Source organism: Podarcis liolepis (assembly GCF_965112155.1).
Source record: "Podarcis liolepis genome assembly, chromosome: 15".
NCBI classification, from domain to species: domain Eukaryota; kingdom Metazoa; phylum Chordata; class Lepidosauria; order Squamata; family Lacertidae; genus Podarcis; species Podarcis liolepis.
The window spans coordinates 1415456-1438821 of NC_139566.1; the positions used below are offsets into that span (position 1 = coordinate 1415456).

At 42.4% G+C, this 23366-nt stretch overlaps 1 protein-coding gene across 1 annotated transcript; it reads left to right on the forward strand.

The window, feature by feature from the left end:
• Positions 1-3378: 3378 nt before the first annotated feature.
• LOC310693876 (vomeronasal type-2 receptor 26-like) lies at positions 3379-21375 on the forward strand (the record flags this gene model as incomplete). Its single annotated transcript, XM_083476273.1, has 10 exons — positions 3379-3635; positions 4819-5110; positions 5799-6602; positions 6978-7205; positions 15134-15300; positions 16553-16844; positions 17473-18339; positions 18611-18838; positions 19433-19559; positions 20474-21375. The coding sequence occupies 10 exons, from the start codon at positions 3379-3381 to the stop codon at positions 21373-21375; spliced, it is 4164 nt and encodes a 1387-aa protein (XP_083332399.1).
• Between the last annotated feature and the right edge of the window lie 1991 nt (positions 21376-23366).

Sequence of the window (23366 nt, forward strand, 5' to 3'; positions counted from 1 at the left end):
GTGCGGACCCCCGTGGTTGAAATTATCAATTTGTCCCTTGACACAGGGACATTCCCAGGGGAACTGAAGGAAGCAGTAATGTGTCCACTCTTAAAGAAAACCTCATTAGATCCCTTAGACCTATCCAATTACCGCCCAGTTTCAAATCTTCCATACCTGGGTAAGGTAATTGAGAGAGCGGTTGCTGAACAGCTTGGTAGGTTTTCTGGAGGAAACATCGGCTTTAGATCCATTTCAGTTCGGTTTCCGTCCTGGTTTTGGGACCGAGACGGCTCTGGTTGCCCTAACAAATGATCTCCGTAGACAACTGGATCGAGGCAGGTCAGGACTACTGATTCTCTAAGATTTGTCAGCAGCCTTTGACATGGTCGATCATGATCTTCTGGACCACCGCCTCGCCGACGTGGGGATCCAGGGCACAGTCCTTCAATGGCTGCGCTCGTTTCTCTCCGGTCGGGGACAGAGGGTGGCGCTTGGGGGGGAATTGTCATCGCGCCACTCCTTGGTGTGTGGAGTGCCGCAGGGCGCAATTCTCTCCCCGATGCTTTTTAACATCTTTATGCGCCCCCTTGCCCAGATTATCCGGAGTTTTGGGCTGGGCTGTCACCAATATGCTGATGACACTCAGCTCTATCTGCTGATGGATGACCACACCAACTCGGCCCCTTACACATTGACCAGATGCTTGGAAGCTGTGGCTGGATGGTTTCGTGGGAGCCGATTGAAACTAAATCCTTCAAAGACAGAGGTCCTATGGCTGGGACGGGATGGCATGGGGATGAGGGACCAACTCCCTTCTCTTGTGGGGGCCCAATTATTGCCATTGCCTTCCGTTAAGAGTTTGGGTGTAATCCTTGACGCCTCCCTTTCCATGGAGGCACAAATTACAGCAACAGCCAAGGCGACATTTTTCCACCTTCGCCGCATCAAGCAGTTGGTCCCTTACCTTTCCCGCCCCGACCTGGCCACAGTGATCCAGGCTTGACTACTGTCACCTCCAGGCTTGACTACTGTAATTCGCTCTACGCGGGGCTGCCCTTGAAGCTGACCCAGAAACTCCAGAGGGTGCAGAATGCTGCAGTGAGGCTCCTCACAGGGTCTCTGCCATGGGAGCATATTCATCCAGTGCTTTTCAAACTGCACTGGCTCCTAGTAGAGTACAGGGTCAGATTTAAGGTGCTGCTTTTGACCTTTAAAGCCCTTCACTGCCTAGGACCCTCGTACCTACGGGACCGCCTCTCCCGGTATGGCCCAAGGAGGACCTCAAGGTCCAGAAATAGCAACACCCTAGAGGTCCTGGACCCTAAGGAAGTCAGAATAGCTTCAACCAGAGCCAGGGCCCTTTCAACTCTGGCTCCGGCCTGGTGGAACGCTCTGCCTCATGAGACCAGGGCCCTGCAGGATCTGATTTCTTTCCGCAGGGCCTGTAAGACAGAGTTGTTCTGCCTGGCCTTTGGCTTGGAGCCTATTTGATTCCCTCCCTCTCTTTCTTTCTTTTTTCCTTTCCTTCTCCTTCTGCGATGAGGCTACATTTTAATATTTTAATGTTTCAATATTTTAATGTTGTATTTTAATTTTGTTTTTAAGTTGTAATCATTCAACTTGTTTTTATTATTGCTTGTAAGCCGCTCTGAGCCTGGCCTTGGCTGGGGAGGGCAGGGTATAAATAAAAATTACTATTATTACTATTACTATTATTATTATTAAATGAAATATCACTCAACTCCAGAGCTGCATCACGCTTAGAGGCTGAATTTGTCTCTCCAACTCTTACATCACAGAATGCATGCAGAATTTCTGCCTTCAGTAAACAGATGTCAAACGAAATAAAGACATGTAAAAGTGTCCCAGACGAGCCTCTCTGGGAAGACTATTCCGCAGTAGGGAGCCACCACAGCAAAGGCCCATTCTTAAAAAGCTAAGAGAGCCATTGGCAACTGGACTGAATTACAGGGGCCCCAAATATGTATTTTTGGTGACCTCAGAAAATCAGCCTCTTCCTTGTTCCTAGACATGTACACAGAAGTCAAATTCTGACTGTAAGCTACTTGGGCTAGGCTCTGTTCCTAATTGCTAGGTTTGGACGCTGCAGAATGATAGTACAGTGGTACTTTGGTTTAAGAACAGCTTAGTTTATGAACAACTTGTATTAAGAACGCTGCAAAGTAGGTGTTTTGGTTTGTTCACTTTGCCTTGGAAGCAGAACATGTTCTGCTTCCTGTTGTGTGTGTTCCATTTGTAAATGGAGTCTCCCGCTGTATGGGAAAGCAAGCCTTGGTTTAAGAATGCTTTGGTTCAAGAACGGACTTCCGGAATGGATTAAGTTTGTAAACCAAGGTATCACTGTACTGCATAAGTTAAAAAAAAAAAAAAAGCTCAACAACATTTGGGATGTCCTGGTCTTTAATTTTAGAAATATGGCACCCCTAATATCAATTTGTTATTGAAAGCAACATGGGGGCAAACAATACTGGGAAGTGAAGTGATGAAGGAGATGAACCCATCTTCAGGGTGGGGGACAGGATGGGATGGGACTGGATCTCACGTACTCTTGGACTTGACTCTACGTTCAAACCCAGGCCTTCATTTTCTGCCAACTAAGAATGATCTCTGGGAAAACTCAACTCTTGCTCAGGACTAAGCAATGCTGCCTACTTATTATCTCTCAAGAAAGACAATAATAGTCGTACAATTCAGGGGGGAGAGGCTTTAGCAATTTGGTCAGGCATGATGCAACTGCATATACGAAGAACACACTGAGGAATTATTTCCATCATTGTCAAAATTGCTGGCTTCCATCCTCTTACATAGTAGATATACACATTCTGTTTGGATTAAAAAGCAACAATAGCATCTTTAAAAAGGCATAACAACTTGCTAATTTTCAAAGCGATGTCTAGACACAGCCAGGGTTCTGCCATTGTTTTGTATCATCATTCTTCTTTTACATGTTTGGATATGATTCCATCCAGTCATCAATTTCAAGGAACATTCTTTTTGTGAAATGTGAACTTCCTTGACTAGGCATGGTTTAGCACATGATTTAGCACATAGTTTAGCATATTGTTTAACTGAAACGCTGCCTCACCACAATGTACCTTATGTTCTCTTGGGTTACTGTCGTGGGTATAATTATTTTCTTTGCAAACCAAAGAAAGGTGAAATTATATAACCAAACAGCTGCAGTTGGTTGTTTTAAAAAGAAGTAATAATAGCTACAATGTTATTATTTGTATCCCCACAACCTCCAGTCATTCCTGGGAATAATGTGTGAAGAAAAAGAAAATAAGCGCTATGCATAGACTACCTAACAGCCTCCTATTCAAAGGATACTTTAGCCAAACTGATAACATCTGCCTATAAGGCTGTAGTGGAAACATGGGAATCTACATTGGGAGGGGAAGATTTCTCAGCAGGATCCTGCTGGTGCTGTTTCTGCTGTTACTTCTGCTTCACACTATATGTAAGGCACATTCTATTAACTGCAGCATTTATGATGACCCTCTTCCTATTGCTCACGAATTTTACCAGCCAGGAGACCTTGTAATTGGAGAGATGGTTTCCCAAGTCATATACTTGTCTAATATCCAGTCCTTCGGGGAACAGCCTTCACAGATACTGATTGATGAACCTGTGTAAGGCATTGTTTATTCCCCTTCTTACTGAGTCTAAAATAGTCAGGCCGCAATGATTGAAAATGCATTATTAAGCAGGACTGTGATTTATATCTTGATGTAATTCTTTATGGAAACCCAGTAACATTGTAATGGTGGGGTGAAGCATTCTTTAGTATCATGGAGGAGGTATGAGGTACTTAAGCTCAGCATGGCAAGATGAGGGGCAAGGGTGGATATGGGTGGACAGAGACGCAGAGACAGTAAACCCCCAATTTACACGAGGTTCACGTTCCGGGAATCACGCTGAAAGCCAACGTTGTGTATGGCCAAAATAAATTGGGTTCAATGGCAGATGGGATTCCCAAAGACTTTTCCCCCAGACACCCAACCCCTTTGGATTCAATTCTTTTTCTTTTGTCAGGCATGTAAAGCTGAATACAGATTGTGTGCTTACTGTATCTGTTTGTCTTATTACTGTAACTGTTTGTACCGCTACTAAGTTTTCCTTTGCAAGGCCCACTGAAATAAATAGTTCTGTGCTTCTTTTTGTTATTTAGTAAGCCTTCTACATAATTTCACCTGGTGGATCATGCATTGTCACTGCCCCGCTATTTCTGTTCTGTCCACACTTCATTCCTTCTCAACCTTGAGGGATGTGAATGCATTTAGATGTGGACCTTCCAACTCTTTCTCTGTGGAACACAATTCCTGCTCATTTCTCTCTCTCCTCTCTTTTGCAGCACATCACTTTCTCCCCTTGCTTTTCCCTCATATTGCTCCACTTCTGCCCTCTGAGTGCTCCATTTTCTGTTCAATTGCTAGGTTGAAGATAAGAGGCTGGAAAAGTATCCAGAGCAAAGAGCTTTGCTCTTCCCATTCCATTATTCAGTTATATGTACTTCTGGGAGGCATAACCACTTACAACATCTCATGGTGAAGTAAGCAGCCAGCAAGGGAAGGGATCAGAGGCTCTGTGGCCTCAGGTGATGGTCTCTATGGCTTTCTTGCACCTATGGGCACTGTGCTGGCAAGGCCACACCTATTGACTTTCAACTACTAGTTTTTATTGGTACAAAGAGTAACTCCCTTAATTGCAGGGACCATTTCTTCTTCCACTTCTTCGGTCTTCTTCTTCTTCCTCCTCTTCTTCCTCTTCTTCTTTTTCCTCATTTCAGTCCATTGTGTTGTAATTGTATTACAGCTCCGTGCCAAAGAACTACCAGCACATCCTGGCTTTAGCATTTGCTGTCAAAGAAATCAATGAGAATCCCAAAGTCTTATCCAACATCTCTCTAGGGTTCCGCGTCCTCAACAGCTACTACACCGCAAGGATGACCTACAAGGCCACGCTCAACCTGCTTTCCACACAGCATAGATTTGTCCCCAACTTCAAGTGTCACAAGTGGAACAATCTGATAGCTCTCATTGGAGGATGCATCTCTGAAATCTCTGCCAATATGGCCACCATTTCAGCAACCCACAAGATTCCACAGGTAAATCGGGAGCATGAGTTTATGGCTCGTACTATCTTGATTTTGATAACATTGTGACAAGGTTCCTGCAAAGTTTTATTGAAGATGGCAGTTTGGATAGGAATTAACCAAGCAGTGCTGAGAACCAATTGTCCAGAAAACTCAAGTATCTGTAAATTGAAGTGGAATGGAATGATTGTGTCAAGGACGTAAAGGATTTGAGTGTCTATGGTTTCTTTCTTTTTCCTTTTTAATAGACCTAATACACAACTGAAAACACATAATGCAATCAATGGCTGACAGAAATGTGTAACTTTAGTCCAGAGAGGAAGAGACTAAGGAGCTTAATATAGTACTCTAAAATATCTTAATGGAAATAGGGAAATACTTGTTCTCTGCTGCTCTATAGGACTGGACTAGATATTTTTGAAATATTAGGAAAAACATTAAGAAATTATCAATAATGAAGCAGATTACTGGCTATTCTTCCACATTGTCTTCCCTTACTTGAAGTTTTCTTCTTTAAAACCTATGCAGACATTTATTGGGAAAGCTATGCCTCTGAAGTACACGTGAAATCTATAGTTTTGCATTCTCTCATAATCAAGAAAAAGCAAAAAAATAAACCTCATACACTCTATTTTAGCTCACATATGGATCCTTTCTGGTGATACAGGATGCAAACATGCTATTCCCATTTTTATACCAGATGGTCCCAAATGAAGCCAAACAGCACACAGGAATTGTGCGATTACTTCAACATTTCAAATGGACATGGATTGTAGTTTGTGCTGTGGATAATGACAAAGGGGACCAGTTTCTACAGACAATTTTACCGCTATTCTTTGAGCATGGCATCTGCTATGATTTCATAGTAAGATTGGAAAAATGGAACTATCTGGATGAGATGATACGCTTGGCTTACCAGCGCTGGGAAAGTTATGCAATTGCATTTGAGACAAAAGCTAATGTATTTGTGGTTTATGGGGAACCTCCATCCTTTCTGTTTTTGAGAGTCTTGTCATTTATAGTACCTGTAATGGGATGGCCACCACTGGGTAAAGTGTGGGTTGCTACATCTCACTGGGATTTTGCATCACTGTCTATTCAGAAAGACTGGGAAATACAAATGTTCCATGGTACTCTATCCTTCACTGTCCACTCAAGTCAGCCATTAGGGTTCCAGAAGTTCATTCAGACGATAAGACCCTTCTGGAACAAAGAGGATGTTTTCATCCAGGACGTCTGGGAACAGACTTTCACCTGCTCCCTGAAAGCAACTAATGGACACGAGGTGGAGGCTGAGCAGAAAGAACCCTGCACTTTGGAAGAGAAACTGGAGAACCTTCCTGGGATTTTGTATGAAAAACACATGACTGGTCACAGCTACAATGTCTACAAAGCTGTCTATGCTGTGGCACATGCTTTGATCTCCATATACAAATCCAGCTCCAAACATAGAAGATTGGCAAGAGGAGAGAGATTTGCCTTTCTGAATGTGCAACCATGGCAGGTAAAGACAACTCAGAACTTCTCTGCTTTGCCTCCATCTACCAATGATCTCCTGGCTTTTCACCTCACCAGTCCCAATGAGCTCCAGCCATGTCTGGTGGCAAGAGCCACAGAAATTAACCTGCCTGACCTCGTGCACATTTACTCAAAATCACTGTCATGCTAGCTTGCCAAATATCTGCAATAGGATCCCAACTACTGATCTGGTTTACTAGACTTTTTCAATCAATGTATCCCCTCTATAGACCGTTCTTTATGTAATTAATTTCATATTAATGATAATAAAAGACAAGTGGAAATACTTCATCACCATATATACTGCGTTAAGAACAGTTATTCATATCATTAATTTCATGTTAATATTTCAATATTCCAGGTCCATTGCTTTCTGAAGAGCCTTGTGTTCAACATCAGCGCTGGAGATATGGTGCACTTTGATGAACATGGAGAACTGGTTGAAGGTTTTGATGTTACCAACTGGATCACTTTCCCCAATGGCTCACTGACTAGATTGAAAGTTGGGCGACTGGAGCCTCAGGCTCCTCCAGGCAAAGAGTTAAGCATCAATGATGAACAAATTGTGTGGCATCCAAGTTTCAATCAGGTGAATTATAACTTCACACTCGACTTTATAAAAGGGGAATGTTCCCTTCTGAAGAGTTCACCATTCCGTCAGTTCTTAAGGTGCCCTATTGTAGATCTTATGCTTTATTATCCTTGTCCTCATAAATAGATCTCAAACCTTAAATTAAATCAAGGAGTCCTTTGGGCCATCTGTGCCATTTAATTTCTTTGTGGAAAAATGTTGTCACATAAGACACTTACAAAGCGTTGGAAAATAAAATATTTTATTTTGCTGAAATGTCACAGAATAGTGATTCCTGGAAGGGAAAAGGATGGATCTTGCTCTTATCTTCAAGATATCTTTATCTTATTTCTACAACTTCATATTTTGGGGGGTCCGGAGATGGCATTGTCTTTCTGATGATGCACTTTCAGGCTGAGTCTTAGACTGATCAAACCAAGAGATGAAGTTGGGAATTGGTAACAAATGGGCAACAGAGGAGCTCAGCCAACTGGTTCATGCTCAGTCTCTCTGCCCCTCACAGGAGTCTAATCACATGGAGGTGAAGGACTGAAAAGGGCTAATCTTTTTTATTTATTTTTTAATTTTCAATGCAAAATCATAACAAAAATTACAGACATTGAGTCCAAAATAATACTATACAAACAAAAAAGAACAACACATAGAAAAAAGAGAAAGAAAAAAGCAAAAGAAACAAAACAAAACAAAAACGAAAAAGCATACATCTACAGAAAAAAACCATATCTCATTACATACATATACACATATTGACTTCCTTCCTTTGTTCTAAGACCTCAAAAAATTTACTCTTACTGTATTGTTGTGTATAATGTGGATTACTTCCATCTTTGTACTTTTTTTTTTACACCATTTTTCTTTTTCTTTAACCCTGTAAAGCATCATTCATTACATACCGATATGCTTACTCCAGAGCAATGTTTTTTCATATACTCTTTAGCACATCCCTATTCTTTTAATAATTTCTGGTCCGATTGTCCCCTTATGAATGCTGTGAGTTTTGCCAAATTTATATATTCACAAAATTTAATTTGCCATTCTTTCATTGATGGAATTTTTCTCCCTTTCCAGTTTTTTGCTATAAGCATCCTGGCAGCTGTTGTTGCATAAAGGAATACTTTCCTTTGATTGTCGGGAATATTGTTTGTAATTAAACCTAGAAGGAATGCCTCCGGTTTTTTACTGAAAATATTTTAAACATCTTTTTGAGTTCTTCATAAATTTCATTCCAGAATTGTTTAATAGGTCGGCATTCTCACCACATGTGAAACATTGTTCCTATTTCTTTTTTTCATCTCCAGCAGGTGTTTGATTTTAATTTGTAAATTTTAGCCAATTTTACCGGAGTTAGGTACCATTGATACACCATTTTCTTGAAATTTTCTCTGATTCTGTAACATGCCGTGAATTTAATATCATATTTCCATAATTTCTCCCATTGGTCCAGCCGAATTACAAATCCTATATCACATGCCCATTTAGTCATAGCTTCTTTTACTTCTTTTACTTCATCCTTTAATTCCCATTCTAATAATAAATTATACATTTTGGATATATTCTTTTTTGAGTTTAGTAATAATACTTTTTGTAATTTTGATTCTTCCTTTTCAAATTCTATTGCTTTATCCTGATTAAATATTTGGGCAATTTGGTGATATTGTAACCATGTGGTACAGTATTGGGTCACCTCTTCATATGGTCTTAGTTTTAATTGGCCCTGTTCCTCCTTTAGGAGCTGCTGGGTATGTTGCCATTCTTCCTATCATATTTTTCTTTTTAACCTATATTACTTCTAACGGTGAGACCCACCATAGGGTTTTCGGTTCTAACAACCTTCTGTGTCTCACCCAGACCTTGTATAATGCATTTCTAATAACATGACATAAAAATTCTTTATGTATGGCCACTTTGTTGTAAATGAGATAGGCATGCCAGCCGTATCTGTTGTTCCATCCCCCCAAGTCTAAAATGTCACTATTATCTAACTTAATCCAATCTCTGATCCAAGTAAAGCATGCCGCATCGTAATATAGTCTCAGGTCTGGGAGTCCAAAGCCTCCCTGCTCTTTTATGTCAGTTAATAATTTGTGTTTGATCCGTGGCTTTTTGCCTTGCCATATAAACTTTGTTAGGTCCATTTTCCATTTTTTAAAACAATCATCTTTACCTATTATGGGAATCATTTGAAAAATGAACAGGGGTTTTGGTAAGATATTCATTTTAATAGCCGAAATTCTACGCCAGAGTGTTAAATTCAATCTTGTCCAAATTTCCATTTCTCTTTTTGTTTCTTCCCAATTTTTTTAATAATTATCTTCAAACAAATTTATATTTTTCATTGTTATTTGGATTCCTAAATATTACACTTTTTTTTTTACAATTTGTAATCCAAATTTTTCTACCAGTTCCTTTTTCTCTTGATCTCCCATGTTTTTTACCATTAGTTTCATTTTTTCTTTATTCAAAGCAAAACCTGAAACCCTTCCAAAGTTTTCCATTTTTTCCTAGAGCCTTTGCTATGCTTTCCTTCGGATTTTCCACCATTAAGACTAAATCATCTGCAAATGCCCTTATTTTGTATATTTTCTCTCCTAGGGATATTCCATTTATTTCTTGATCCAATCTGATTTCTTGATTTAGTATTTCCAAAACCAAAATGAATAATAATGGTGAAAGTGGGCACCCTTGTCTGGTGCCCTTCTGTATTTTAAAATAATCATGATTATTTTTAAAGGGCTAATCTATTGTTCCTCATCTATATGATTTTGCCCAGGCGCTGCCCCTTTCTGTGTGCAATGACAACTGCAACCCTGGCTTCAGTAGGAAAAAGAAGGAAGGAGAGAAGTTTTGCTGCTATGATTGTGCTCCGTGTCCAGAAGGAATGATCTCTAGTCAGAAAGGTGGGAGGCAGGAATTCCCATGACCTAATTTATGGGATTTAATATACATATAAATAGGCTATTTATTACCTTTGTTTGGAGAATGCTGGTGAATGCAGAGGATTCGAAAATTGAAGGGATTTTAAGAAACAATTTTCTTGTTGTTGAGTTCTCATTATTTAAAAAAAATATTCTTGGGTCAAAGTTAGTGGGCTTTTATAGGATTTTTAAAACAACAACAACCACCCCCCTACTTGCCATACGTTCAGGTTTCTCCAGGCATTTTGCCTATTCAGCAACAATCTGCCTGGACGCCATTTGACAGCCCAATTCCCAGATGTGTCAGGGAAAACCTGGACGTATGGCAGCCCTACATCAGACCGAACACAATTTTGCCACCTACATAACTCATGGGATATTATGAGGATAAAGTGGAGGGAACGAAGTATGCCACTTGTAGTTCAATGGATATAAATGTAATAACTCAATGTAGATGGATGGATGGATGGATGAATGAATGATAAGACACCTGTTTGAGATGGAAAAATGAGCAAAGTGACCATCGGTTGCCAACAATTTCCCAAGCAATGAGGAGGTCCTCTCCTGGTTCCAGCCAACTCTAAAGCCAGGGTGAGAAACCTTTTGCATCCTCAGGGCCTCATCCTGTTCTGTGCAACCTTCTAGGAATAGTTGGTGGGTCCTGAGGCAAAAGTGGAGGGAGCAACTAAGGTGAATTTTAACTTGTACCGTGGGCTACATTCTATACAATCTTCCTATGAGATTCACTTCTCCTGGATTTTATCAATGAACTGCAAGAACACAAAAATAGATATCCTCAAACCTTCTTGTGGCTGATTGCTTTTGAATGGCGTTACCCAGTGTAAAGGTGTGCTTAAATAGCTGTTTGTGTTTAGATAGATGCTGGTCAGCATTCTGAAATACTTAAGCACTTTCATTTTTCAGACATAGATGCTTGCGTCAATTGTCCAGAGGACCAATATCCCAACATGGATCAAACTCATTGTGTTCCCAGGATTGTGAGCTTCCTCTCCTACAATGAAAATCTGGGGATCATCTTAGTGGTGTTGGCTCTTTCTCTCTCTCTCATCACCACTTTAGTACTTGGCATTTTCCTGAAGCACAAGGATACTCCCATAGTCAAAGCCAACAACCGGACCCTCACCTACATCCTTCTCATCTCCCTCCTCTTTTGCTTCCTGTGCTCCTTGCTTTTCATTGGACAGCCTGGAAGGGTGATCTGTCTTCTCCGACAAATGGCTTTTGGCCTGGTCTTCTCTTTGGCCATTTCCACTGTGTTGGCAAAGACGGTCACTGTGGTTGTGGCATTTATGGCCACCAAACCAGGATCCAGCATAAGGAAATGGGTGGGGAAAGGCCTGACCAATTCGATTGTCTTCTTCTGCTGCTTCATCCAAGCTGCCATTTGTGCTCTGTGGTTAAGTACTTCTCCACCATTTCCAGATAAGGACACGCATTCAGTGATTGGGGAAATCATACTTGAATGTAATGAGGGTTCATCTTCCATGTTTTACTCTGTCTTGGGCTACATGGGCTCCCTGGCCATCGCCAGCTTCATAGTAGCTTTCTTTTCCAGGAAACTCCCTGACAGTTTCAATGAGGCCAAATTTATCACTTTCAGCATGTTGGTGTTTTGCAGTGTTTGGTTGTCCTTTGTGCCAACCTACTTGAGCACCAAAGGGAAATACATGGTGGCTGTGGAGATCTTCTCCATCTTGGCCTCCAGTGCTGGATTACTGGGTTGCATCTTTTCCCCCAAATGCTACATCATTGTGCTAAGGCCTGAGCTGAACAGCAGGGAACAAATGATAAGGAAGAAAAAATAAATTAAAATAGAGATTAATCTCTTTATTTGACTCTTACACATATTTCATCGGATACGACGGCAATAGAAATGTCATTGGAATTGCGGTATGAGTGTTTGATGCATTCCCTCCCCAAATTCAGTTGACCCCATCTCATGTTGGCCTTGTACTCACATAAAGAATGAGGCACGACTTCTTTTTGAAGATTTATTTCAACAAACCATTTTATTGTATAAAACTAAAACATTTGTTATGTGAACTAATTCCCAACAGTGCCTGATCCTATAGGACCATCATAGGTAAATGTAAAGTGACCCTGACCATTAGGTCCAGTAGCGGATGACTCTGGGTTTGTAGTGCTCATCTAACTTTACTAGCCGAGGGAGCTGGCGTACAGCTTCCGGGTCATGTGGCCAGCAGGACTAAGCCGCTTCTGGCGAACCAGAGCAGCGCACGGAAACGCTGTTTACCTTCCCGCTGGAGTGGTACCTTTTTATCTGCTTGCACTCTGATGTACTTTTGAAGTGCTAGGTTGGCAGGAGCAGGGACCGAGCAATGGGACCTCACCCCATCGTGGAGATTTGAACCACCGAGCTTCTGATCAGCAAGACCTAGGCTCTGTGGTTTGGACCACAGCGCCACCCTATGCCTCAAATTTTGAGCAAGTTGAGGGGCAAAAACAAAATTAACTAGATTGACTATGCCACACAAATTATGATCATCTCTTCCCAGCTCAGAGGTTTTGAGACACTGAGTGGTTAAATGGGTCAGATTATGGGAAATATTCAAAGAGGTGCTTTTCCTTTTTAAAAAATGAGGGTATGGATTCTGTCGATCTTAAATGCCTTTCCCCCATCTTGAGTTACTGTAGGTAAATGTATTTATCTTCTCGTGCTGGGAAATTAGGCCCTCTTCTTGTTCACTAAAATGAATGGAAGTTGATGGAGATGTAAAACGATCCAGATTATCACAAGGTTTCAACTGAATATACCAACCTCTTTCCAAGGGTTTGTTTTTGACTGACAAAGCTGAGCAGACATGTCTGCCCACTAAAAAGAAATATCACTCAACTCCAGGGCTGGATCACACTTAGAGGCTGATTTTGTCTCTCCAACTCTTACATCACACAGTGCATACAAAATTTCTGCCTTCAGTAAACAGATGTTAAACAAAATAAAGACATGTAATGATGGTGCCAGACAAGCCTCTCTGGGAAGAGTATTCCGCAGTAGGGAGCCAGCACAGCAAAGGCCCATTCATGAAAAGCTAAGAGAGCCATTGGCAACTGGACTGAATTACAGAGGGCCCAAATACGTATTTTTGGTGACCTCAGAAAATCAGCCTCTTCCTTGTTCCCAGACATGTACACAGAAGTCAAATTCTGAGTGTAAGCAACTTGGGCTAGATTTTTTCAAATTGCTAATGATGCATGCTGCAGAATGATAGGACTGTGGTACCTTGGTTGTCAAACTTAATCCATTCCGGGAGTCCATTCGGCTTCCAGAACCGTTCGAAAACCAAGGCATAGTTTCCAATTCCCTGCAGGAGCTTCCTGCACTCAATTGTGGAAGCCATGTCGGACGTTGGACTTCCAAAGAACGTTCGAAAACCAGAACACTTGCTTCCAGCTTTTGAGTATTTGAGAGTCAAAACGTACGAGTACAAAGGCATTTGAGAACCAAGGTACGACTGTAATGTATAAGTTTTTTTTTTTTTTTAACGGCTTGGGGCGTCCTGGTTTTTACTTTTCCCAGACATGTACACAGAAGTCCAATTCTGACTGTAAGCTACTTGGGCTAGGCTCTGTTCCTAATTGCTAGGTTTGGACGCTGCAGAATGATAGTACAGTGGTTCTTTGGTTTAAGAACAGCTAAGTTTCTGAACAACTTGGATTAAGAACGTTGCAAACCCAGAAGTAGGTGTTTTGGTTTGTTCACTTTGCCTTGGAAGCAGAACATGTTCCGCTTTCTGTTGAGTGTGTCCCATTTGTAAATGGAAACTCCCGCTGTATGGGAAAGCAAACCTTGGTTTAAGAAAGCTTTGGTTTAAGAATGGACTTCCGGAATGGATTAAGTTTGTAAACAAAGGTACCGCTGTACTGCATTAAAAAAAAGCTCAACAACTTTTGGGGTGTCCTGGTCTTTACTTTTAGAAATATGGCACCCTTAATATCAATTTGTTGTTGGTAGCAATATGGGGGAAAACAATACTGGGAAGTCAAGTGGTGAAGGAGATGAACCCATCTTCATGGTGGGGGACAGGATGGGATGGGACTGGATCTCACGTACTCTTGGACTTGACTCTACGTTCAAACCCAGGCCTTCATTTTCTGCCAACTAAGAATGATCTCTGGGAAAACTCAACTCTTGCTCAGGACTAAGCAACGCTGCCTACTTATTATCTCTCAAGAAAGACAATAATAGTCGTACAATTCAGGGGGGAGAGGCTTTAGCAATTTGGTCAGGCATGATGCATCTGCGAATACAAAGAACACACTGAGGAATTATTTCCATCATTGTCAAAATTGCTGGCTTCCATCCTCTTACATAGTAGATATACACATTCTGTTTGGATTAAAAAAACAATAGCATCTTTAAAAAGGCATAACAGCTTCCTATTGTTCACGGCTATATCTAGGCACAGCCAGGGTTCTGCCAGTCTTTTGTGTCATCATTCTTCTTTTCCATGTTTGGATTTGATTCCATGCAGTCATCAATTTCAAGGAACATTCTTTTTGTGAAATGTGAACTTCCTTGACTAGGCATAGTTTAGCACATGGTTTAGCACATTGTTTAGCATATTGTTTAACTGAAACGCTGCCTCACCACAATGTACCTTATGTTCTCTTGGGTTACTGTCGTGGGTATAATTATTTTCTTTGCAAACCAAAGAAAGGTGAAATTATATAACCAAACAGCTGCAGTTGGTTGTTTTAAAAAGAAGTAATAATAGCTACAATGTTATTATTTGTATCCCAGCAACCTCCAGTCATTCCTGGGAATAATGTGTGAAGAAAAAGAAAATAAGCGCTATGCATAGACTACCTAACAGCCTCCTATTCAAAGGATACTTTAGCCAAACTGATAACATCTGCCTATAAGGCTGTAGTGGAAACATGGGAATCTACATTGGGAGGGGAAGATTTCTGAGCAGGATCCTGCTGGTGCTGTTTCTGCTGTTACTTCTGCTTCACACTATATGTAAGGCACATTCTATTAACTGCAGCATTTATGATGACCCTCTTCCTATTGCTCACGAATTTTACCAGCCAGGAGACCTTGTAATTGGAGAGATGGTTTCCCAAGTCATATACTTCTCTAATATCCAGTCTTTCAGGGAACAGCCTTCACAGATACTGATTGATGAACCTGTGTAAGGCATTGTTTATTCCCCTTCTATCAGTGTATAATATAATCATTCTGAAATGATTGAAAATGCATCATTGAGCAGTACTGTGATTCATATTTTGATGTAATTCTTTATGGAAACCCAGTAACATTGTAATGGTGGGGTGAAGCATTCTTTAGTTTCATGGAAGAGGTATGAGGTACTTAAGCTCAGCATGGCAAGATGAGGGGCAAGGGTGGATATGGGTAGACAGAGAGACAGAGACAGGAAGCCCCCAATTTACACGAGGGTCACGTTCCGGGAATCACGCTGAAAGCCAACGTTGTATTTGGCCAAAACAAATTGGGTTCAATGGCAGATGGGATTCCCAAAGTCTTTTCTCCCAGACGCTCATCCCCTTTGGATTCAATTATTTTTTTCTTTTTTTGCCAGGCATGTAAAGCTGAATACGGATTGGGGGTTTACTGTATTCATTTTGCTTATTAACTGTTTGTAATACTATTAAGTTTTCCTTTCCAAGGCCCACTAAAATAAACAGTTCTGTGCTTCTTTTTATTATTTAGTAAGCCTGTTGCAGCATTTTCACATTGTGGATCATGCCTTGTCACTGTCATACAATTTCTGTTCTGTCCACACCTCATTTCTTCTCAACCTTGAGGAATGTGAATGCATTTACATGTGGATCTTCTGACTCTTTCTCTGTGGAAAACAACTGCTACTCATTTCTGTCTCTCCTCACTTTTGGAGTGCATCACTTCCTCCCCGCGCTTTCCCCTCAGATTGCTCCACTTCTGCCCTCATAATGCTCCATTTTCTGATCCACTGCTCAGGTGAAGATCAAAGCCTGGAAAAATGTTCAAAGCAAAGAGCTTTGCTCTTCCCATGTCATTATTTAGTTATATGTACTTCTGGGAGGCATAACCACTTACAACATCTCATGGTGAAGTAAGCAGTGAGCAAGGGAAGGGATCAGAGGCTCTGTGGCCTCAGGTGATGTTCTCTATGGCTTCCTTGCACCTATGGACACTGTGTTGGCAAGGCCACACCTATTGACTTTCAACTACTTGTTTTTATTGGGACAAAAAGTAATTCCCTTAAATGCAGGGACCATTTCTTCTTCTTCTTCTTCTTCTTCTTCTTCTTCTTCTTCTTCTTCTTCTTCTTCTTCTTCTTCTTCTTCTTCCTCTTCTTCCTCTTCTTCCTCTTCTTCCTCTTCTTCCTCCTCTTCTTCCTCTTCTTCTTCATTTCAGTCCGTTGTGTTGTAATTTTATTACAGCTCCGTGCCAAAGAACTACCAGCACATCCTGGCCTTGGCATTTGCTGTCAAAGAAATCAATGAGAATCCCAAAGTCTTGTCCAACATCTCTCTAGGGTTCCGCGTCCTCAACAGCTACTACACTGCAAGGATGACCTACAAGGCCACGCTCAACCTGCTTTCCACACAGCATAGATTTGTCCCCAACTTCAAGTGTCACAAGTGGAACAATCTGATAGCTCTCATTGGAGGATGCATCTCTGAAATCTCTGCCAATATGGCCACCATTTCAGCAACCCACAAGATTCCACAGGTAAATCGGGAGCATGAGTTTATGGGTCGTACTATCTTGATTTTGATAACGTTGTGACAAGGTTCCTGCAAAGTTTTATTGAAGAGGGCAGTTTGGATAGGAATTAACCAAGCAGTGCTGAGAACCAATTGTGCACAAAACTCAAGTATCTGTAAATTGAAGTGGAATGGAATGATTGTGTCAAGGACGTAAAGGATTTGAGTTTCTATGGTTTCTTTCTTTTTCTTTTGTACTAGACCTAATACGCAACTGAAAACACATAATGTAAGCAATGGCTGACAGAAATGTGTAATTTTAGTTCAGAGAGGAAGAGACTAAGGAGTTTAATATAATACTCTAAAATACCTTAATGGCTGTTATAGAAGAGAGGAAAAACTGCTGCTCTATAAGGCTGGACTACATATTTTTAAAACATTAGGAGAAACATTAAGAAATTATCAATAATGAAGCAGATTACTGGCTATTCTTCCACACTGTTTTCCTTTACTTGAAGTTTTCTTCTTTAAGAACCTAAGCAGACATTTATTGGGAAAGCTATGCCTCTGAAGTACCTGTGAAATCTATAGTTTTGCATTCTCTCATAATCCATCAGAAACAAAAACTAAACACCTCATACATTTTATTTTAGCTCACATATGGATCTTTTTTAGCAATACAGAATGCAAACATGCTATTCCCATTTTTATACCAGATGGTCCCAAATGAAGCCAAACAGCACATAGGAATTGTGCGATTACTTCAGCATTTCAAATGGACATGGATTGTACTTTGTGCTGTGGATGATGACAAAGGGGACCAGTTTCTCCAGACAATTTTACCACTACTCTTTGAGCATGGTATCTGCTATGACTTAATATTAAGATTAGAAAAATGGAATTATCTAGATGAAATGATACGCTTGTTTATGATGCGCCAGGAAAGTTATGCAATTGTTTTTGAGACAAAAGCTAATGTATTTGTGGTTTATGGAGAGCCTCCATCCTTTCTGTTTTTGAGAGTATTGTCGTTTGTAGTACCATTATTGGGATGGCCACCACTGGGTAAAGTGTGGGTTGCTACATCTCACTGGGATTTTGCATCAGTTTCTATTCAGAAGACCTGGGAAATACAGATGTTCCACGGTACTCTATCCTTCACTGTCCACTCAAGTCAGCCATTAGGGTTCCAGAAGTTCATTCAAACGATAAGACCCTTCTGGAACAAAGAGGATGTTTTCATCCAGGATGTCTGGGAACAGACTTTCACCTGCTCCCTGAAAGGATCCAATGGACAGGAGGTGGAGGCTGAGGAGAAAGAACCCTGCACTTTGGAGGAGAAACTGGAGAACCTTCCTGGGATTTTGTATGAAAAACACATGACTGGTCACAGCTACAATGTCTACAAAGCTGTCTATGCTGTGGCACATGCTTTGAACTCCATATACAAATCCAGCTCCAAACATAGAAGATTGGCAAGAGGAGAGAGATTTGCCTTTCTGAATGTGCAACCATGGCAGGTAACGACAACTCAGAACTTCTCTGCTTTGCCTCCATCTACCAATGATCTGGCTTTTCACCTCACCAGTCCCATTGAGCTCCAGCCATGTCTGGTGGCAAGAGCCACAGGTATTAGCTTGCCAAATACCCACAAAAGACTGTTCTTTATGTAACCCATTTCATGTTAATAATAATAATAATAGACAAGTGGAAATACTGCATCACCGTATGTACTGCTTTAAGCCCAGTTATTCATGTCATTAATTCCATGTAAATATTTCAATATTCCAGGTCCATCCCTTTCTGAAGAGCCTTGTATTCAACAGCAGCACTGGAGATATGGTGCACTTTGATGAACATGGAGAACTGGTTGAAGGTTTTGATGTTACCAATTGGATCACTTTCCCCAATGGCTCACTGACTAGATTGAAAGTTGGACGACTGGAGCCTCAGGCTCCTCCAGGCAAAGAGTTAACCATCAATGATGAGCAAATTGTGTGGCATCCAAGTTTTAATCAGGTAAATTATAACTTCAAACTCTTGACTTTATAAAAGGGGAATGTTCTCTTCTGGGCAGCTCACCGTTCCGTGAGTTCTTGAGGGGCCCTATTGTAGATCTTATGCTTTATGATCCTTGTCCTCATAAATTGATCTCAAACCTTAAATTAAAGCAAGGAGTCCTTTTGGCCATCTGTGCCATTTAATTGATTTGTGAAAATGTGTTGTCACGTAAGCCAGTTACAAAGCATTGGAAAATAAAATATTTTATTTTGCTAAAATGTCACAAAATATCATCACTTCATGTAATGATTTCTGGAAGGGAAAAAGATGGACATTGCTTTTATCTCCAAGATATCTTTATCTTCTTTCTACAACTTCATATTTTGGGGGTCCGGAGATGGCATTGTCTTTTTGATGATCCGCTTTCAGGCTGAGTCTTAGACTGATCAAACCAAGAGACGAAGTTGGGAATTGGTAACAAACGGGTCACTGTGGAGCTGAGCCAACTGGTTCATCCTCAGTCTCTCTGCCCCTCGCATGAGTCTAATCACTTGGAGGTGAAGGACTGAAAAGGGCTAATCTGTTGTTCCTCATCTATATGATTTTGCACAGGCGCTGCCCCTTTCTGTGTGCAATGACAACTGCAACCCTGGCTTCAGTAGGAAAAAGAAGGAAGGAGAGAAGTTTTGCTGCTATGATTGTGCTCCGTGTCCTGAAGGAATGATCTCTAGTCAGAAAGGTGGGAGGCAGGAATGCCCATGACCTAATTCATGGGATATGTGTGTGTGTGTGTGCGTGTGTGCGTGCATGCGTGCTATTTATTACCTTTGGAGAATGCTGGTGAATGCAGAGGAGTCTAAAACTGAAAGGATTTTCAGGAACAATTATCTTCTTGTTGTGTTGTCATTTTTTTTAAAAAAATGGTCAAAGTTATTGGGCTTTTATAGGATTTTTAAAGGATCTTAAAACAACAACAACAACCCCCTACTTGCCATATGTTCAGGTTATCCCAGACATTTTACCTATTCAGCAAAAATCTGCCTGGGCGCCATTTGGCAGCCCAATTCCCAGATGTGTCAGAGAAAACCCGGAAGTAAGGCAGCCCTACATTAGGCGGATCACAATTTTGCCGCCTAAACAACTCATGGGACATTATGAGGATAACGTGGAGGGAACCAAGTATGCCACTTGTAGTTCCTTGGATATAAATGTAAATGTAATAACTAAATCTGAGATGGAAAAATGAGCAAAGTGCTCCTTGGATGCCAGCAAAATCCAAAGCAATGAGAAGGTCATCGCCTGGTTCCAGCCAACTCTAAAGCCAGGGTGAGAAACCTTTCGCATCCTCAGGGCCTCATCTGGTTCTGTGCAACCTTCTAGGAGTAGTTGGTGGGTCCTGAGGCAAAAGTGGAAGGAGCGACTAAGGTGAGTTTTAACTTGTACCGTGGGCTACTTTCTGTACAAACTTTCTATGAGATTCACTTCTCCTGGATTTTGTCAAAGAACTGCAAGAACACAAAAAAAGACATCCACAAATCTTCTTGTGGCTGATTGCTTTTGAATGGCATTACCCAGTGTAAAGGTGTACTTAAATAGCTGTTTGTGTTTAGATAGATGTTGGTCAACATTTTGAAATACCTCTTCCCTTTTCAGACATAGACGCTTGCATCAATTGTCCAGAGGACCAATGTCCCAACAAGGACCAAACTCAATGTGTTCCCAGGATTGTGAGCTTCCTCTCTTACAAAGAAAATCTGGGGATCATCTTAGTGGTGTTTGCTATTTCTCTCTGTGTCATCACCACTTTAGTACTTGGCATTTTCCTGAAGCACAAGGATACTCCCATAGTCAAAGCCAACAACCGGACCCTCACCTACATCCTTCTCATCTCCCTCCTCCTTTGCTTCCTGTGCTCCTTGCTTTTCATTGGACGGCCTGGAAGGGTGATCTGTCTTCTCCGACAAATGGCTTTTGGCCTGGTCTTCTCTTTGGCCATTTCCACTGTGTTGGCAAAGACGGTCACTGTGGTTGTGGCATTTATGGCCACCAAACCAGGATCCAGCATAAGGAAGTGGGTGGGGAAAGGCCTGACCAATTCGATTGTCTTCTTCTGCTGCTTCATCCAAGCTGCCATTTGTGCTCTTTGGTTAAGTACTTCTCCACCGTTTCCAGATAAGGACACGCATTCAGTGATTGGGGAAATCATACTTGAATGTAACGAGGGTTCAGCTTCCATGTTTTACTCTGTCTTGGGCTACATGGGCTCCCTGGCCACCGCCAGCTTCATAGTAGCTTTCTTTTCCAGGAAACTCCCTGACAGTTTCAATGAAGCCAAATTTATCACTTTCAGCATGTTGGTGTTTTGCAGTGTTTGGTTGTCCTTTGTGCCAACCTACTTGAGCACCAAAGGGAAATACATGGTGGCTGTGGAGATCTTCTCCATCTTGGCCTCCAGTGCTGGATTACTGGGTTGCATCTTTTCCCCCAAATGCTACATTATTGTGCTAAGGCCTGAGCTGAACAGCAGGGAACAAATGATAAGGAAGAAAAACTAAATTAAAATACAGATTAATCTCTTTATTTAACTCTTACACATATTTCATCAGATATGACCACAATAGAAATGTCATTGGAATTGCCATATGAGTGTTTGATGCATTCCCTCCCCAAATTCAGTTGACCCCATCTCATGTTGGCCTTGTACTCACATAAAGAATGAGAAATGACTTCGTTTTTGAGGATTTATTTCAACAAACCATTTTATTGTATAAAACTAAAGCATTCGTTATGTGAACTAATTCCCAACAGTGCCTGATCCTATTGGAGCATCATAGGTAAATGTAAAGGGACCCCTGACGATTAGGTCCAGTTGTGGACGACTTTGGGGTTGCAGAGCTCATCTCGCTTTACTGGCGTACAGCTTCTGGGTCATGTGGCCAGCATGACTAAGCCGCTCTTGGAAAACAAGAGCAGCGCACGGAAACGCTGTTTACCTTCCTGCCGGAGTGGTACCTTTTTGTCTACTTGCACTTTGATGTACTTTTGAACTGCTACGTTGGCAGGAGCTGGGACTGAACAATGGGAGCTCACCCCATCGCGGAAATTCGAACCACCGAGCTTCTGATCAGCAAGATGTAGGCTCTCTGGTTTGGACCACAGCTTCCCAGCTCAGAGGTTTTGAGACACTGAGTGGTTGAATGGGTCAGATTATGGGAAATATTCAAAGAGGTGCTGTCAGAGCTGCTTGAAGATCCTAGCTCACAGAGGATCACGCTAGCCAGCGGTCATTAAGTAAAAGTCTTTATTGAATTACAGTTTCCATTCTCACGCTGCTGCGCGCAACTCTACGCCTAGTAGCTAGGTCGGCGAAGCTCCGTCTGAATCTCCGCCCTGTGTGCACCAACTTAATATCCTAGCCTTGCTCCACCTTTTCCTCCTGACCGTCCTCCTCTGGGTCCCTCTACCCCCCGGGGCTTCTTCCTTCCGGGATTCTTCTGACGCTGACCCAGACCCTCCTGCCTCCTTGCGCCGGGCTTTAGGACCTGGCTCCCTTTCGGGGCTGCTTACTGCGCCGCCTTCCTCTGCATTTGAACTTGGCGCGCGCGCCCAACCTTCCACTTTCCTCTCAACCGTTTCTTCGCTCCCCGATGGAGGTGTGGCCACTCCTGACTCATGCCCTCCCTCCTGTGGTGAGCTGCCAGCGCTTCCCCCCTGGCTCCCTTCCTCTTCCCTGCTTCCTGGCGGTGACGCTGGTCCCGATTTCCAGCTGCTCCCCCCTGAGTCCTCTCTGGCTCTGTCTTCCTGGGGTGCCCCCCTAGACTCCCCCCTTGCCCTCGCCACTGGTGCTCCTTTCTGTGAATCCTCTGATTCACTGGAAAGACTAGGAGATCTCGGGTCGTCGTCATCACTCATCTTTTCTTCTGCCTCCTCCCCTTCGCTCTCTGTTTCCTCCCTTGCCCGTGCTTCTGCTCCTAAACCCCTGACATCCATCCCCCCCTCGAAGCCCCCCATTCCCCCCTCCCCTCCTTCCGGTGCTGGAGCTGGGGGCTGCTGTTGCAAAGGGACGAACGTCGGGTATCGGTCGCTTCCCGTGGCAGGCCTCCATCTGAAGTCTCCCGGGTCTTCCTCCCCGCTCTCGTCGACGACAGTCACCTCCGCTTCCATCTCTGTGCCGCCGTGCTCGAAACCAGGGTCGTCCCCGAAAACGTCCATGTCCGTCTCTCCCTCACTTCCTCCTGTCGGTGTTGCTCGTCCTGGGCCTTCCAGCCATCGTCTGCGCCACTGCTCCTCTGGTCTATCGTCCCACCAATACGAGGGTTCTGATGCAGATCCCGAGGGTGACCCCTCCGGGGAACGGACGTCTTGTGTCGGGTCCTCGTCCGAGTCGAACCCCCGGAAAGTGCTGGCCGAAAGTGTGGGCGTGAAAAGCCAGTCGTCAAAAAATTCTGCTGGCATAGGTCTATGGGGAAAGAGGGCATGAAACTCGTCTTTGAGGAGAGGTTCGTCCAAGGCGTAGCCCGGCACCCAGCTGTTCGCACTGGCCGGG